We start from the raw sequence: 15,998 nt of genomic DNA, 5'->3' as shown, positions 1-15,998 counted from the left end.
TGCATCCTAGTCTGAATGAGTGTTAGAAAGAGCAATTAGAGAAGTGACCTAAAATATGAATCTCATCATCATAATAAAACAGGATGGGGACAATTGTGAGAAAGATGTCATCCACCTGTGTCTGGTTTATTAGTACTCTAACTCTCATTTGGAAACATAGGATTATCAATTAGTTTTCAAAAGGAAAGATCCTCCTGAACCACGTCAGGCCCAGACTTGTGATGAGGACAATTAGACAAGGAACCAGGATGGGCTCTCACAGTTTAGAATAGTGAAGTATTATGAAGAGAGGGCCATCATGCATTGTATGTACTGCTCTCCAAATGGTCCGAAATTATTCGGAGAAAACTAAATCAATCAACACAACGGCAAACTTAAAACATGAAAAACATGAGGCTCCACAGTAGCATGAAGCACAAACAAAGGAGTAGAATTTCTGCCAACAACAAACATCACAAATCTAGAAAGTACTGACTAATATTCCTATATATTTGTATCTAGTAGCACAGAGGGGGCCAACAGGAACAGTAATTTTTTCACAAATCACTTCCCAAGTCTAATAACAACCATTACTTTTTACAGTGCAGAGGATTTCAGCATTGCAGACTCCAGAGACAGTAAAAAGTGACAGTGATTATTAGACTTTGGAGCTACTATGATAAAAACTGTCTCCTCAAGAAGAAATATTTCTCCCAAAGCAACACTGAAGCACAGTGATGTGTTTTTAATTGCTTTCAGGAAACACTGGAGTTCTATAGCACAGATGAATAAGTGCCGTTTTGAGGATTAATTAACTATGCAATTCATTACTAAAGCATTTATCTCTAATACAGCTGAGATGGAAAAAATGAGTGTGCAGCGTTGCTTGTTGAAGTGGAACTCCGAAAAAAAAATTTCAGCGTGATGCAACAGTGCAAGTGGTGAAATAAAAACACTCTACAGCCATGAATGGAGGTGTAAGCCACGCATTATAAAATTAGACTTTTATAAGACTTTTTACAACAATTTGGTGTCAAATTTATGAGCTATGTTTTTCTCATTCCCATTGCAAAGTCAGTGGAATTACAGCTTAAATGCACTCCTCTATTCAAAGCACACACCACATTGGCATGAATGCTAATGCTACACTGGTTATTCCCAAGATGACAAAGATGTGAATTTAGTCTGGCAAACACAATATTCTGTTTTTGATATTATATACATTTAGAAGAGGACTCATTTGAGGTTTTAAATGGAAGTTTGAAACAAACTACCTCACACCTGTTAATGGTCAACTAGTCCACAAATTACACTGTATTAAGATCTAATCGAGATGTATGGGTATGTACAGCAGTAAAGACAAAAGGTTTCACGGAAAACTAATGAAAAGGGCGGGGGAAAATGCCCGATTTATGCCCCTGGAGCCTAAGAAAAAACTCAGACCTCCGATCTGCTACATCTAAGCAAAGGTGGATGGTTTGTACAGAAACAGGTGCATTTACAAAGGTGTTTCAAACAAATGCTTGAGCAGGTTGTCAGCAGACTGGATTGCAATGGCAGAGAAAAGAAACACATCTCTCCGAGGTTCATCACAAAGAGAAAGATAAGAAAAACAAGTGAGAATCGCTTGCACATTTTTTCCAGCAGCTGGACAAGATCATATCCAGTGGTCCATGTTGCAGCTCTTTTAACATTACACAGTGCAGAGTCAGACCCCAACAATGACACAGACTACAGACAAATGATGAAGGTGAGGTATCTTGCTAAAGCTAAAATTGGCTTTTGTTGCATATGATTTGCCACCACTTTCAATTACTCACGAGCAGATTTGGTCTCACTGAAGGAGATGAGAACATATTAAAACAAAGTGTAAATGCAACGGCAAGGTTGGGTTGTTTATTATTGATACTATAAGGTGTCCAGACACAGACTGCATTTTTAATACCAAGTGTAAATCAAAACTGCCAGGGCTAAGTCTGATTATAAACTTCAGACTCAAAACAAGCACAAGTAAGGTTGGCAGGGAAAGGGGTGTTTTTAGTGCTATTCCTAAGGTTCCTGCAGCATGGCCTCATGGTAAATGGTCTCATGTGCAGTGCTGCTGGTGGATAGATGGTAGATGACGTATGTTGTAGCCTCCAACACATATCACGACCACCTCTGCTGTTTCCCCTCTGTACCTACACCCCCGTGTCTGAAATACGCATGGCGAGACAGCAGGAAGCCGAAGTGGAGGTGTATAAATGTGTGCACACTGAGGGGTGGGATGGGGGTGGGCAGAACAGCCCCTTTTACATGATGGAAGTATGTTTTTCTTTTCTTCTCCTTTTTGGGCTCAAGGGTAACCTGATTCTTAGCTCCCTCCTTTTGTGACCCCCATCCTGCGCTAAAGATTAGGCTCCAAACCAGACCAGGACCTGAGTTATAGACTGTCCAGACTGTGGGCTATTGGGTTATCGAATACTGCAGACAGTGAGACAATACAGCAACGGTGGGGAGAACATTTCAGATGACTGAGCTGCTTGTGATTCTCTCTTTGTGGTCTGTGCCCAAACCATGATATAGAGTTTGAGGGAAAGCTGTGACAACTACTGGCAGCAGCTGGTGAAACAGGAGAGTGTGTCAGCTACAGGTCTATGCCGGTTCAGGAGTGACTTCTCAACAGCTTCAACTTGAAAAGCTTTTGACGGATATCAATATTAAACCGCACAGAGAAAACAGCACTACTATAACTCAACTGCAGGCTGAGCTCCTGTGTTTTCTGAAAGTGTGGAGTGACAGTAGCGCTATTTAAACACTCACTGCCTTTTGGAGATTTGGTGGTAAAATTAAGCTATGTGTTCTAAGAACTCACATCTGATGTATGATCTTTTCAATGTAGTAATGCCCTTTTACCGTAACATTTTACTATACCAAATTTGTTACTTACTCCGATTAATAAGCTGAGTTGTCATCTCAACTGAATCTAAAAGTCAGCTCTAATCCCTTGAAAATCAGTTACATAACACGTCATTTGAGGTAATGTTATACTGTGACATTTACCCTACTTTTTTTTTTTTTTTCACTTTTTTGCTGCCATGATTAATTGTAGGCACTAAAGTGTAACTCCTTTACGCAGCAGCTACCCTGTAGTTCTGTGGGAGAATACGTAGCATGTATTTCACAATTAGCAACTATTTAGTAAGTCCTCAACAAGTAGCACCTGTAGATTAACAACTACAAGCATGTACATGTGTAAATTACACCATTTCCTTTAAAGAAATAATGAGTATGTTCAGAGAAAACACAGATGGAATTTAGATACACTGTGGTTTAATGCAAAGTCAAGTGAATGACCGGAGTTGGCTGAACATAGCTAATTTTGTGTCACTTAATGTGAGTGATCCCTGCCTTGAATCGCCACCTTATCATGGTGGAGGGGTTTGAGATTCCCAAGGCAAAGTGGTCCTAGGTGACGAGTCAGACAAAGGGTGATTCACAAACCCTATGAAGAACATGGAGTCTGAATGGATGCTGTTCTGCAAATTCATTGCCAAAGCGATTATGTAGACTAAGGACCATTACGGCGGCACCCACCAAAAGCGGAATCTGCAGCTTTGGCAGTTACAAAAGCAAAAACTCCGGCAACAGAGGAGTTCAGTGAGGCCATGGAGCACAACTTTTAATCTTTCTCAAGGAGTTCTGGTAAACTATCAGGCAACTCAGGAGGGAAAAGAGGCACTCCACGAACACTGTTTACAGTGAGGGTGGAGTGCTGACCTCAACTGGGGGATACTGTCAGATAGTAGAAGCAGGATCTGCCACATCCTGCCTTCACACTTTCTGTAGGAGAAGCAGAGCCACGGGACTCAGAGGCGGACTCGCTCATCACTGAAGACCCTGAAGTAGCTCAGGCTCCAGGGGTGGATGACATCCTTAAGGCTCTGGATGTTGAGGGGTGTCTTGGTTGACACACCGCTTCAACATTGCAAAAAATACGTTGAAATCAATAAATCATATTCACCTCTCCCACAACAATGAATGGGAGTGGATTTGTCACTCGCCTCCTAAAAAAGACGGACAGTGGAAGAACCATGTGAAACTGAAACAGGAAATCATCTCCAGTCAACGGTATTGTTTTTCTGGATCTGTGACACTACATTGTCATAAGCATAGGACTGCGGGTAGGAATAGCCAGAAAAGCATGCTGGCTTTTGCATGCTGCAAACTACAGCAGACTCAGTAAGAAATGAAGGTGTTTTTGGCATACTGCAACAAGACAGACTATGAATTAGGACACTGCAAATCTATTCCTAGATAAGTAAATAGTATGCGGTATGGGGAGTGGAATGCAAGGTTACATGTGATAGATGCGTTATAGAGTTAATCATGAAATAAAAATTGTTATAATAGTATCCTAACAACAATTTGACAGGCTGCACCTGCAGTTGACAAGAACGGAGATGTTTGTATTGTGGATTCGGTCTCAGCTTCAGAACCATTACTTCTAACGAGTAATTACACACTTGGACTGAGCAAATGGTGAGTACAGTTTTTCAGGGCTTGATCTCATTCGTAAATTTACTCCCATGTGCTTGCACACAGTATCGCATATGTAAAAAGCAAAAATGCACTTCACTCCATCAAAATAAATGAAGCCATGTAGAGTGTATGAGAGAATAATTGCAGTTAGAACCAGAGCTCCATGTACAGTTTAGCCTCATGTAAACAGTGAAAACGTTGCAGTGTATGAGGGCTTTATATTTTACAACCATGTGCAATAAGAGCATCATTAATAAGCACACAGAGACACAGGCTATACATCAGCTCAAAGCACTCAGTTTTTAATCACCAATGTTTTGAAATGAGTCCATTTGACTTTTATTTCAGCAGTCGCTCTGTTCCCTGCTGAGTCAGCGGTCATGGTAGCGCTAACCTGTTTCCAAGCTCTACTTTTTATTGGTTAAGGCTCTGCTGAGGCTTCAGAAAGCACAGCTTTAGCCCATTCCAGCGCAGTGACCTTTTCAGGACCAGGTTCACTGGAGCCATTTTTTCAAATATATATGTCAATTCCATTTTATGTTCACTTTTATTTTCCTGATCAACTGCTTTAGGACACCTTTTTCAACAATTGATTTTTAACTCATAACATTTCATTTGGCATGCTTTTTTCACCAAATTGATTAGATTTGAAATTACATTTTAATGTCTACATGCAACTTAAAATTAATTATTGTTTAGTAATATTTTATACAGAAACAACAACTAACATTTTTCATTGAAGTAAGCTTAATAGTGTGTCCACACACCACTGATCCATTAAGCTTGGGATGACTAATTTTTTAATCATTATCACAATACAAACATGTAGGGATGGGTGCCCAGTATTAAGCAGGCCCCAAAGTCAAACCAAAGACTCGTGCCTTGATAAGCTCCAACGTTACTGCTCAGTTGAAATTATCAATTAATGGTGCTGGTGTAAGAAACAGATTTCCTTTGTCCCTTATAGCAACATAAAAGATGTCTCCATTTCTCTCTTCGACAGGGGTGTTAATCACACGGCCTAAACCAGCCAGCCAAAGGGTCACATCTGGACCGTGGGATGAATTTGAGAAATGTAAAAAAATTACACTAGAAAAATTAATAATCAAAGGAGTTAAAATTATCTTAGTTTAGGGGCCACATCCAGCCCAAGATGATGTCAAGTGGATCGGACTGATAAATATTATCATATTAAACTATAAATATTGATAATTACAAATTTTTCTCTTTGTTTTATTATGAAACAAAAACCATCCCTCCACAAAAAATGTGAATAGCCTCAACGAACATGAAAAACCTAAAATGTCATTCAAAAAATAAATGCAATGTTACCAATATTCGAACTGTTACTAAATGTTTTGAGTATTTGTAGATCCACTGTGATCACTAAGTTGTAATGGACGTGTAAATGATAATCTGAGGCATAATATTGCTAAAATTTCACTTACTTATCTTAAGAAATTTCAGGTTGTTTATGGTTGCTCATGTCATTCACATTTTGCAAAGGATACTTAGTAAAGGGTAGTTTTTTTTTCATAATTTCATTTTACTTTTTCCACTCTAAAACATGGAGAAAAGTTTGGGTTTGACATTATTTATTTGGTTATTATACTATTATTTTACTGGGCCAGCCCACTTCAATCAGTCAATCAATGAAATTTTATTTATATACTGCCAAATCATAACAAAAGTTATCTCATGACACTTTACAGATTGAGCTGGTTGAAACCAGACTCTCAAGCCTATTTACAGAACCCAATAGAATCATCCAGGAGCAAACACTTGTGACTAGTGACAGTGGCGAGGAAAAACTTCCTTTTAACAGGCAGAAACCTGGAGCAGATCCTGACTCCTGCAGGATGGTCATCTGCCTTGACCAGTTGGGGTTAAAGAGAGAGAGTAAAGAAAGAGGGAAAAAAAGAGAGAGAGATCATATTGGGCTTGAGATAATAATGGGCTAAATGTGCCCCTTGAGCTAAAATATGTGTGACACCTGTGGTCTAAGACATTCTGTGATGCAGTTTTACAATTTTCAAGTCCCGGTGTTGGGTTTCTGAGGGGTGGGTCATCTCTCTGTCACACATCCTAATGACAGAAGCTAATATTCACCAGAGAACTGCACTGGGATGTGGCACTTGACTTAATGTCTGATAAGTAACAGTAAGTAGCAGCCTGGAGCCCAAATATGAGCATGAGTTAAGTACTAAGAATGACCAGTGGCTGCTGATTGTTTCAATATGGATCTGTTCACGAATTCAATCGTCAATCTTATCTGATGTTCAGAGTTTCAGAGGAGGATTCAAAGATCTGGAGGATGCAGGAAAACTAGAGCCCAGTAAAATACTGATGAAGAAAAAGTAGTAATTTATAACATTTGTTTCACATCACACAAATAATTCTGTTTTCAATTTGTACCATACACCTAACCCCAACCTGAAATAAGAACCATTAAGAATACTGTTCAAGTAACGGATGGATAAACAGGATTGGTAAGGGTGGTAGTATCGATAAAATTTTAAGGATGCCGATCTTTAATAAACATCCGCAAATAAAAACGCTGCAACAAAGGAGGCTAATGAAGAAAAATGAAATCAATGAAATTTAATTGTATTTACACGTCATCACTTCATTCCTTAGAACTTTGAGTGTCACTCCATTATTTGTGTGTTCATTTTTAATTTGTTCAGGAAAAGCTCTTTAGAATCATTTATTTTGTGTCTTTATTCAGTGATAGGCTATTTCATGTTTTTGTTCTGTGTTAGTGGGGTACCCCGTAATGGTAGAAAGAGAAAGGACCTGTATAGCGAATATGCACAATTCAGTATTTTTTCCTAGTAGTTATGTCATGATAGTGTTATGCACAACAGTATTATGACCTCCTATGCAGGACTAGATTGTATCTATGATGTATATGGATGTGTACCTATGTCTAGAGACTAATTACCCCCTGGCCCTCTTTAAATAGCACACGTTCTCATTGGTGTGTCTGTCTCTGCTTTGCACTGACCTTGATGGTGACACTGCGTCCGGTGCTGTTGTCGTGCATAAAGACACGCAGCATGTGTGGAATGAGCTGTGGCAAGTAGAGCTTGAACTCTCCACCGAGCGCCACCACGATCTGCTCAATCAGAAGGATGATGGTGTTCTGCATGGGGTTGTTCGGTGTCCAGTATTCCTGCAGGACAACCATATATTAGTAGAAAAACAGGAGAGCGTCACATGAACCAGTACTAAAACCATGGATTTTGGCATTAAGTCATTTTACTGAGGCAAAAATAAGCAAGTATTTTCAAAGTCTTTTATTCCTTCAGCTATAAAGCTCTTAAACTGAGAACCAACCCATTTTAGATGAAACTAACTATTTTTAGAGGATTTATTTATTGAATTTTAGTAAATATTGATTGATTATTTATATGGGCCTAAATGTCTCTTAATGTTTCCTTTATTGATCATTGTTGTATGCATGTGGGAAGGCTCCATCTTTATTTTCATAACATTAGATCAGATTATTTTAGATTTGATTGGATTAGATTAGATTATTAGATTTCTCCACAACCGGGAAATTCACTGTTCCAAGGCAGCAACAGGATAAAATGCAAGAAAAATGTGCATGTATAAAGATAGTGCAAAAATACAAAATAATAATAATAATAATAATAGTCGAAAATAGTAAAACTCTAGAGCTATATACATATTTACATAAGTAGAACTGCAACATGTCTGACTTACAGATGGGAGACGAACACAAAAAAACATTGTCTTGTAATATTACTTTTTTCTGTAACTTTATTCTTGTAATATAACAACTTTTTCCCATAATACTAAGTTTTTTCCCCTGTGAGGCCCATACCCTATCATATGCCATATAGTGAGCTATCAGAAATCTATTTTTATCTGATGCTAAAAATTTCCTACAATAACCGTTACGAGCTAAAAATGCACAAAACTCAAATCCTCAACCTAAAAGACAGATGTGACTGTTAATAAATTGTATAATAATAACAATGACCTAATTGTGCACAAGTCCAACTTCTGAATATAAAGTTTTACTGTATTCAAAAACGTGATTCCAAAAACACTTAATATTCCGCACTACCTCAGCCTCTCTGCTCTGGGGGAGCGCTGGGGAGTCTTTAGGTCGGAGGAACTGGGTCATGATGTGTTTCCATCAATAAGCCAAGAGTGAGAGAGACTTTAAGTCAGATTTCTCTCTGAAATAACAAAAGCCTCCACGTGCTAGAGGTAGCGAGGGAGTGTCATGATACTATATGATGAGGAATGGAGACAATTTCCTGTCAGTGGGGACTGACATCACGTCTGTGTGGCTTGTGACACCATTTTGGAAATTCTAGGCCTAGCCACTGTGTACATTTGAGATAATGGCAATAGGAGTTAAGGTGGAGGACCTGAAGTCACGCAATACATCAATCAGTAGATGGGCCTCAGCTGTGAGATCTGGCTGAGGTGTTTTTGTCGGTGACCGGGGGTCTCCGGCAGCCCCCAACTTCCTGCATTTCCCAGCCTGTAGCTGCTGACTGCAGAGCGAGTGCGAGAATGTCCTGAATGGCTATTCCAGCCCCCTCATCTGGATGCAGAAGCAGAGCTGGAGCACAAATGAATAGATTCTTTGTTTCACTTGCCATTTATTAACTCAGAGGGACTTGACGTGCAGTAGACCAGTTCTCTCAATTACTCCTCTACAGTTACTGCCACATGCAAAAGTGTCAGTAACACTGGTACCAAGATTCCGATACAGAGATGGTCATCTGATATTTTGTGCCTTGCCATATGATTATGTGTTAGATGATTGTGTTTGTGCAAGTGCAAGGCTATGGTTTTAGCAGTTGTTTCACATCATGTGATAACGCTGAATGTGTGACTCATAACCACTTTTCTATGGTAGTGGTTCCCAAACGTTTTGACGTACCAGAGTGCAATCAAAAGTGTCTATCACACAAATCAGCTATTGCTGGACTAGTATTTCACCTATTTATTCATACATTTAGATCATTTATATTATCTAGATTCAATTCCATTCCATTAAGTAGAACTTTACTGATCTCTTGGGAAGGACCTTCAGGGAAATTAAGGACTATTCTATTACTTTAACCCTATAAGATGATTAAAAGTTTAATATGCAAAATTTAGGTCAGAGTTGGACATGGACACTTCTATTCTGTGCTGCCGGCTGATCACTTGTCAATGTTGGCTAAATGTAGTTCTAATCCGATTTTTATGTGGAAGACTCTGGGCAAGTTTTCCACAAAAAATCCTTCATGTTCTTCAGTGCTTTTGTGGTTCTTCAGCAACAACACTAGCTTCTGTTAGCGTGTAAATGAAGTTTACTAACAACCAACTAACTACCTACTAACCTATTAACTAACTACGAAAATAAACTTGCACTAATCTAACATTTTCAACCCTTAATTTTATTATATGAGACACATACAAGATGGTTAGATAACATTTTAGCTTCTATGCTTAACTACCAAATTTGCTTGTTTATTGCACTCTAAACTGAAACATCTTATGACAGAGGTTTTCAGCTAACTCAACAGTGAGCTTCCAATAGATAGTTAGATTTACTTTATTTATTCCAAACTAGGAAATTACAGTGTAGCAGAGTACCAGAGCCAATAACCTATAACTGTATATTTATTAAAGATCAGCAAGACATCAGTTGATGATCCTATCTGGTATTTTTTTTCCTAACTAATGCATATGGAGTTAAATGTATACAATATTTCTAAGTGTCCCCATGCAAATTTGGTGCTTGTATACATGTATCCCTGGTTGGCTATCAGTGTGCTATGGTATGCTTTGCATAAACACTTTAAATGTGCATCAGCATTGATAACTTACTCTGGTGTAATTCTAATCAAGTGAGCCATTTACAAAATGACTAACTACAAACAATATTATCCAGACATAAATAACATGAATTTCTCCATGATCCCAGTTCCATGGCCTCTTTAATCTGGTTTGTTATGTATGCCACACATGACGTGAACTGCTCTGAGCCGTGGGGCCAGACCTCATCCAGGGGCCCTGAACACATTCCTCCTAATGAGCAAAGTGGTGCGCCCAACTGAGTACAATTAAGAGTTTGCAGCTGTTTGCCTGACTCACAGGAAAATAAGAGGGGGTTTGGATGATCAGCATTTAGGGACAGAGGGTGGGGGCGCTGACGGTTACTCACTCTGATGAGGGTGAAGATGTCGTCCATGTAGGGGCGGATGTGGATCTTCACAAAGCACACCACCATTCCCATCTGCTGGAAGAGGAACTGCAGGACAACAAAACCAACAGAGGATAAAGTTAGGAAGGAAAACAAAAAGGAAAATACACATGTAATCAGAAAAGATGCTGCTCAATAAAATACACTGGGTGCTCCAAAAGTCTAAGTCTAAAATCCAAGCAGCAGTGGTCTATGGACGAGACTTACTATCCTTGCACCGTAACAGAACATAACACATTTCATATGTGATATATTGTTGAGGTTTCATGAGCGTTGACTGCCTGATCGTGTTGACAGCTGACAGTACTGACTCTCACTAATGTCTAATGGGAACACAAATCCCTAAAAAAAATTTCAGGAAGGCTCTGGCTTGATAAACCAACCACAGATTTTAAGTTCAAACAACTATATCGTCACCTGAAAGAATGCAATGCTTGAGCCAACATTAGAGCTTATCAGTTTACTACACATATCTAACATTACAGAGCTTCTTGCTAATATTACCATATCACCACTAGTTCACCAAACAACATACACATAGCTCTCTGGTGGCTCTGCAGCCCATGTAAGAGTAAAACAGTTTTATGTAGGTCACCAACTGAATCAGCTTAAAACACTAGCCCAAAATTGGCTAAAAAAATAGGTTTGTGTCATTTCTACCACAGAGAGTGAAGCAATTTAGCTTCAGAAACTTTATTTTACCCTGAAATAAGGCCCTGTTGGTATGTACTACTTTTTGATACTTCACAGAACAACGCTGCTTAAACTTCAAGACCATGGTTTTCTTTTTTCTTGCTCTGTATGCCTACATACCTCTCTGATGCTGGCATCGCAGACTCTGATTACGTTGAGGAATGTGGGCATGACCTGTGGCAGGAACTGGACACACTTCAGGCCTAAAGACTTGAAGATGAAGGTGACAGCCTGGACCACCATTGTGTGGTGGTTGGAGAGTGATGGGTCTCTCAGGATGCGCATGAGTGTGACGATAGCCACAGCAGGGTAAAACTCATCCAGGGGAAGGTTGCCCATGTTGACCAGCATTTCACTGGTGCTGTAGTCAGCTGAGGGAAAGAGAAAAGGCAATGGTCTTTGGCTCAAGAAAATTGTTATATTTCTATATTGGGCAAACACATCCATGTTCAGTGTTTTTTTGTGGTTCACTGTCTGAGGGCTTGAGCTCATTCCAGCGTGCACTCAGTCTTCCATGTCTTTCCCTCTTTAATGGCCATATTTACAAAACAAATTCAGCCTCTTACTGCCCTAAAGTGAACGGCACAACTGATGCATACTGAGCTACAGTAGCTTCTATATACCTCAAAATAATTTAGCAGTGAATGAAGTACTGAGGCATTCATTTTCAGTGTGCAGATTTGGAAAATGTGCAACTGCAATTTCCTGGAAGTAAGTGGTCACCAGTGACTGGCAACTAAATGTAATAAACTGGTCCAATGACAAAAGGACTGTAGGATTCCGTATTCAATAAACCTACAAAGCCTGATCCCAAACAAGGTACTGACATATTTAAAAAAAACTAACACACAGTTTGCCACTAACTTAAATATCACTGGATTGCATCAAACATATGCTTCTGATTTATGTCCTACCTCACTAATGACTTGGAATGAGTAGAACTCAGATTTGAAGACCACTTCTACTGTTACAAATATGACTTCTCAAACTGGTACTTTGGCAATACTCTTATCAGTTATTCGTCTTATTTTGTATGGAAAAGCTAACATTAATTTAACTCTCAAACACTGAACAAATGGTAAGAAAAAACTACGTACACTTATGCAGGTAATCCTTTCACATGTAAGTAACATGAACTTTCATTGAATCATTCAGTCAGATGTATCCACTATCCTTGCATCATAATCAGCTCATGTAGTCCTCTTTGTGTTTTTAAGGTCACAAACTCCATTTGTAAATTTCTAAATGACACTGATACAGAGGACGCATTGACCATTTCAGACTGTATATATGAACATATCACTAAAGATCATCTGACAATAGTTTCTTTTTAATCATTCACCCATGTTCATATAATTAAGTTAAGTCTATGTATGCAAAGTCCAGGGTGGTTCCATATATAACATACAGTGCATGTATTACAACAGAATGTATTATTATATGTGTGATAACAGTAGGAGTGTAACAGTGCACTCGTTTGTACCAAACCATTTTTGTTCGGAGTCTTTGATATAATACGAAGGTGTACCGAACTAATACATGTAGCCTATGTGAAGAATGCAAACACTCAGGAAGCAGGGTGGCCGCAAGCAGAAACCATGCAGGGTTTCCTCCATTTAGTAAGCCTATTTTCCTAGTCGAAGAATATGGATGCTGCTCTGTGATAATAAATTAAAGTTAAAAGTATTTTGGGTGGAAATACAGGACGTTCATGTTGCCATAGAGCATGGACAATCAGTGAAATATGAAACCCAAATACTTAAGAGTGACGTCTTAAAAGATGGATGACATGTATGAATGCTTCGGTAAGGAACACATTGCTACCTTTCAGCAGTTATTTGTAAGTGGTGAACCATTCAAACCAGGGAACAATATGAGCAAACTCCAGCATTGTGTACAAATGCCCTACATGAAACACAGAGATGGGGAGTTAATTTCCAAATTATCAGAAGTCCACAGGTTATACCAGTCCCAAGCAAATAGGGCCTCAGAAAACAAAACTCTTGAGTAAAACCAATGCCACATAGGGCCTAATCACTCTAGAATTCTGGTGAAAAATTGTCCTCTTAATGTTGACAATTTCAGACCCATTAAATCTATAAAGTAAAAATAGGACCAATGGCCCTGAAGCTCACCAGCATGTTCTATCAAGAATCAATAACAACTTGAATTTGCGAGGTTGTCAGGTTCTGCCTCTCTGTTAGAGTCCTGTGGTGTTGATGCAGTAGATCAATCTCCTAATAGAAGTGGGTGGTACTTTCAATGGAGGAAAACTCAACAAATTAAATGAAAGTCCATATGTGACTTCCCACCAGCGCTCAATAGTAATTATATTGATATTTCTAATCATTTCCATGCTATAAGCTGCCAAAATATGGCCCATTATAAGTAAATGTAAATTTGTAATATTTAAAAAATTCGCCAAAAATTAAGAACTCTAAATTTCTCCAAACTGTAAACAAACTTTGTAGACACTGTCCCACTGAAACTACATAAAAATCTTGAAATTAATATGACCATCACTTTTAGAGAAAACGACTGTTGAAACCTACACATTGGTGTCCTTGAGTTTGACCCTTCACGGTCGCTCAAGGTCAAAAGTCATGGAGCCAAAAAAAAAAAGTCCATATATGACCTCCTATTAGTGCTCAACAGTAACTATATTGACATCTCTAACCATTCCCATGTCATAAACCATCAAAATATGGCCCATTATAAGTCAAGGCAAATTTTTAATATTTCAAAGATTCTTAACGTCCTGATAACATGCACAATTTAAAATGGCGTGGCAGCAAGACGGAGCCTAGCTGAAACTCCATTTCAATTTGTGTGGAAAGTGCAGATACCAAAATAACACTGTGATGTCAATTGTGTTGAAAGCACAAGTAAAACCAAATTTATGAGATAATAAAACCATAATTCTTTTTTTTGGTCACTATGTTTGATGCGCATTTGGTGCCGGTAGAAACGATAAAGACAGGCTTCTAAGTGAGTTTCTTGCAAGCAGGAAGTGCTTCCATGAAAGAAAACATATCACTGCATTTCTATTGGTGGAAAAGTACATTACACACACCAATCACAGACATCCATACCAGTGTTTTCCAACCTTTTTGAGCCATGGGAAAACATTTTTACATTAGAAAAATCACAAGGCACACAACCAAACAAAATTGTCACAAAAAGCATATTTATTGAAATATGAAAATCTAGTCTCGGAACGAAAAAGCTGCAAGGGGTGCATCAGCGACCCCTTGGACAGACCCCTGGCTTATGGATTGAGGTCCGTCATAGTATAATAGAGGCATTCCACCCCCCCACCCCCCAACCTGATCTGCATGTCCCGCGAGTAACCCACTGATCCACGCATCACTAGTGAGGGGGGCTTTATCAACAGAATGTAACGCATCGGGGCCGGTTCACTTTCACTTTCCTCACTTTACAAAGGGAAATGGGAGACTTTTCTTGTAGAGTGGAACAATGGCGTGTGCAGTCGTACATATATATCATGCTACTTGCTTAGAGTACCAATCAGGTGAAATTGAATAATTCTCCATGGTACACCTGATGATTTCTCACGTCACACTTATGTGCTGTGGCACAGTGGTTGGGAAATACTGGTCCATACTGTGCTGTGGGTTAGGGTTAGGGTTTACTAACTAACTAATCTAACTAATCTAACTTTTATACCTAGTCATCTCCATCTTATATCAATTTCGACTTAATTTGTAATTCTAGTTCCTGAAAAGTGACTAGAACTGTATTATTTTCCCCAATTATTTTATTTTTTTCATTATTTAATTATTTCTAAACTAATTTTGCACATTTGTACATGAGTGAATAAATGTTCTAAGCTGTTAAAATGTTTGTGTAATGAACAGAATCTGACAATACATTCCACGATGCACGTCGCTTTTACACACCGTTTGGTTTTTTTTTGTTTTTGTTTTTTTTAGTTTAACACAGCCTGTTCCTCCATTTCTGCCTAATACACTGTGACAAAGATGACGACGACGGACACAGTGCCTTCGCAATAGCTCATGTCCTATCGGTCAGCAAGCTAACAACAAAAAAGACATTTATTGTCTTGATAGAGAATTTCATCCTCTCCAGTTACCCCATCCTAACACCACTGTGGGCACTGATTAGGAGTGAGTAGAGATGGGTACCAAAACTAGGTACCCATCCCCTACCAGAATCAATTAACAGCAAGTCTTTCACATATTTAGGTGGAAAAAATGAGTGATCTGCTAGAAAACATAAAGAAGTTGATCTGCCCTGTGACTGCTACATATAAAAGCCTGCTAGCATACATTTAGCATTAGCATGCTAAATGTATGTTATGCATACTCTGGAGATGAAAAGTGACCAGCAGACATTTTTTTTTTTTTTTAAATAAATCACTATGGATCCATTCCTAAATTTAATGTGAAATTGTCAGAGCATCATCTGATCTGTTGTTCATTGTTTCAGAGATCAGAGCAGGTAGATTTTAAGATCTGGAGGTTTTCAGCAAACTACTGTCACACCCCAATCACTGTCAAAAGAAAAAGTTCTGCTGCAAACGGTT

At 38.8% G+C, this 15,998-nt stretch overlaps 1 protein-coding gene across 1 annotated transcript in view; it reads right to left on the bottom strand.

Moving 5' to 3' along the window:
- Positions 1 to 15,998, bottom strand: part of mtor (mechanistic target of rapamycin kinase) — a 175,509-nt gene that overhangs the window by 117,167 nt on the left and 42,344 nt on the right. Inside the window, exons 19-21 of the mRNA XM_030140024.1 lie at positions 11,552 to 11,802; positions 10,700 to 10,786; positions 7,508 to 7,675 (exon numbers count right to left, since the gene is read on the bottom strand). Coding sequence (XP_029995884.1) covers positions 7,508 to 7,675; positions 10,700 to 10,786; positions 11,552 to 11,802 — 506 coding nt within the window. The remainder of the gene's footprint in view (positions 1 to 7,507; positions 7,676 to 10,699; positions 10,787 to 11,551; positions 11,803 to 15,998) is intronic.

This window comes from Sphaeramia orbicularis, chromosome 7, assembly GCF_902148855.1.
Source record: "Sphaeramia orbicularis chromosome 7, fSphaOr1.1, whole genome shotgun sequence".
NCBI classification, from domain to species: Eukaryota; Metazoa; Chordata; class Actinopteri; order Kurtiformes; family Apogonidae; genus Sphaeramia; species Sphaeramia orbicularis.
Note: the sequence above shows the minus strand (reverse complement) of the source record. Positions and strands in the feature narration are given on the sequence as shown.